Genomic DNA, 300 nt, shown 5'->3' on the forward strand with positions numbered 1-300 from the left:
TAATATCCAATCAAATAATATCCAATCAAATTATATTCAATCAAGAAAATCACGAAATTTAGAAGAGGCAGAAATTATTTTCTCAAGTGAGACACGTTTTAATAATTACAATAAAAAAAAAGTATATTATTTAGATGAGGAAGCCCATGAATTATTTTCTAATAAAAATTGCAAACAAAAGGATAATAATAATGATAATGCATATGGAGGCTGTTCAAGATCAAGAAGTTCTTGTGTTGATACAAAATATTATGACATATTAAATGTGAAACCATATGCAAGTTTCAAGGAAATAAAAGA

The 300-nt window shown here is 25.0% G+C and overlaps 1 protein-coding gene across 1 annotated transcript; it reads left to right on the plus strand.

Annotated features, from left to right (window-relative positions):
- PRSY57_0013200 (DnaJ protein, putative) lies at window positions 1-300 on the plus strand (the record flags this gene model as incomplete). The annotated part of the gene is made up of 1 exon (XM_020114212.1): window positions 1-300. A coding segment is annotated over one exon (300 nt), but the record flags the coding sequence as incomplete, so codon positions are not given.

The sequence above is a fragment of the Plasmodium reichenowi genome (assembly GCF_001601855.1).
Source record: "Plasmodium reichenowi strain SY57 chromosome Unknown, whole genome shotgun sequence".
NCBI lineage: Eukaryota > Apicomplexa > Aconoidasida > Haemosporida > Plasmodiidae > Plasmodium > Plasmodium reichenowi.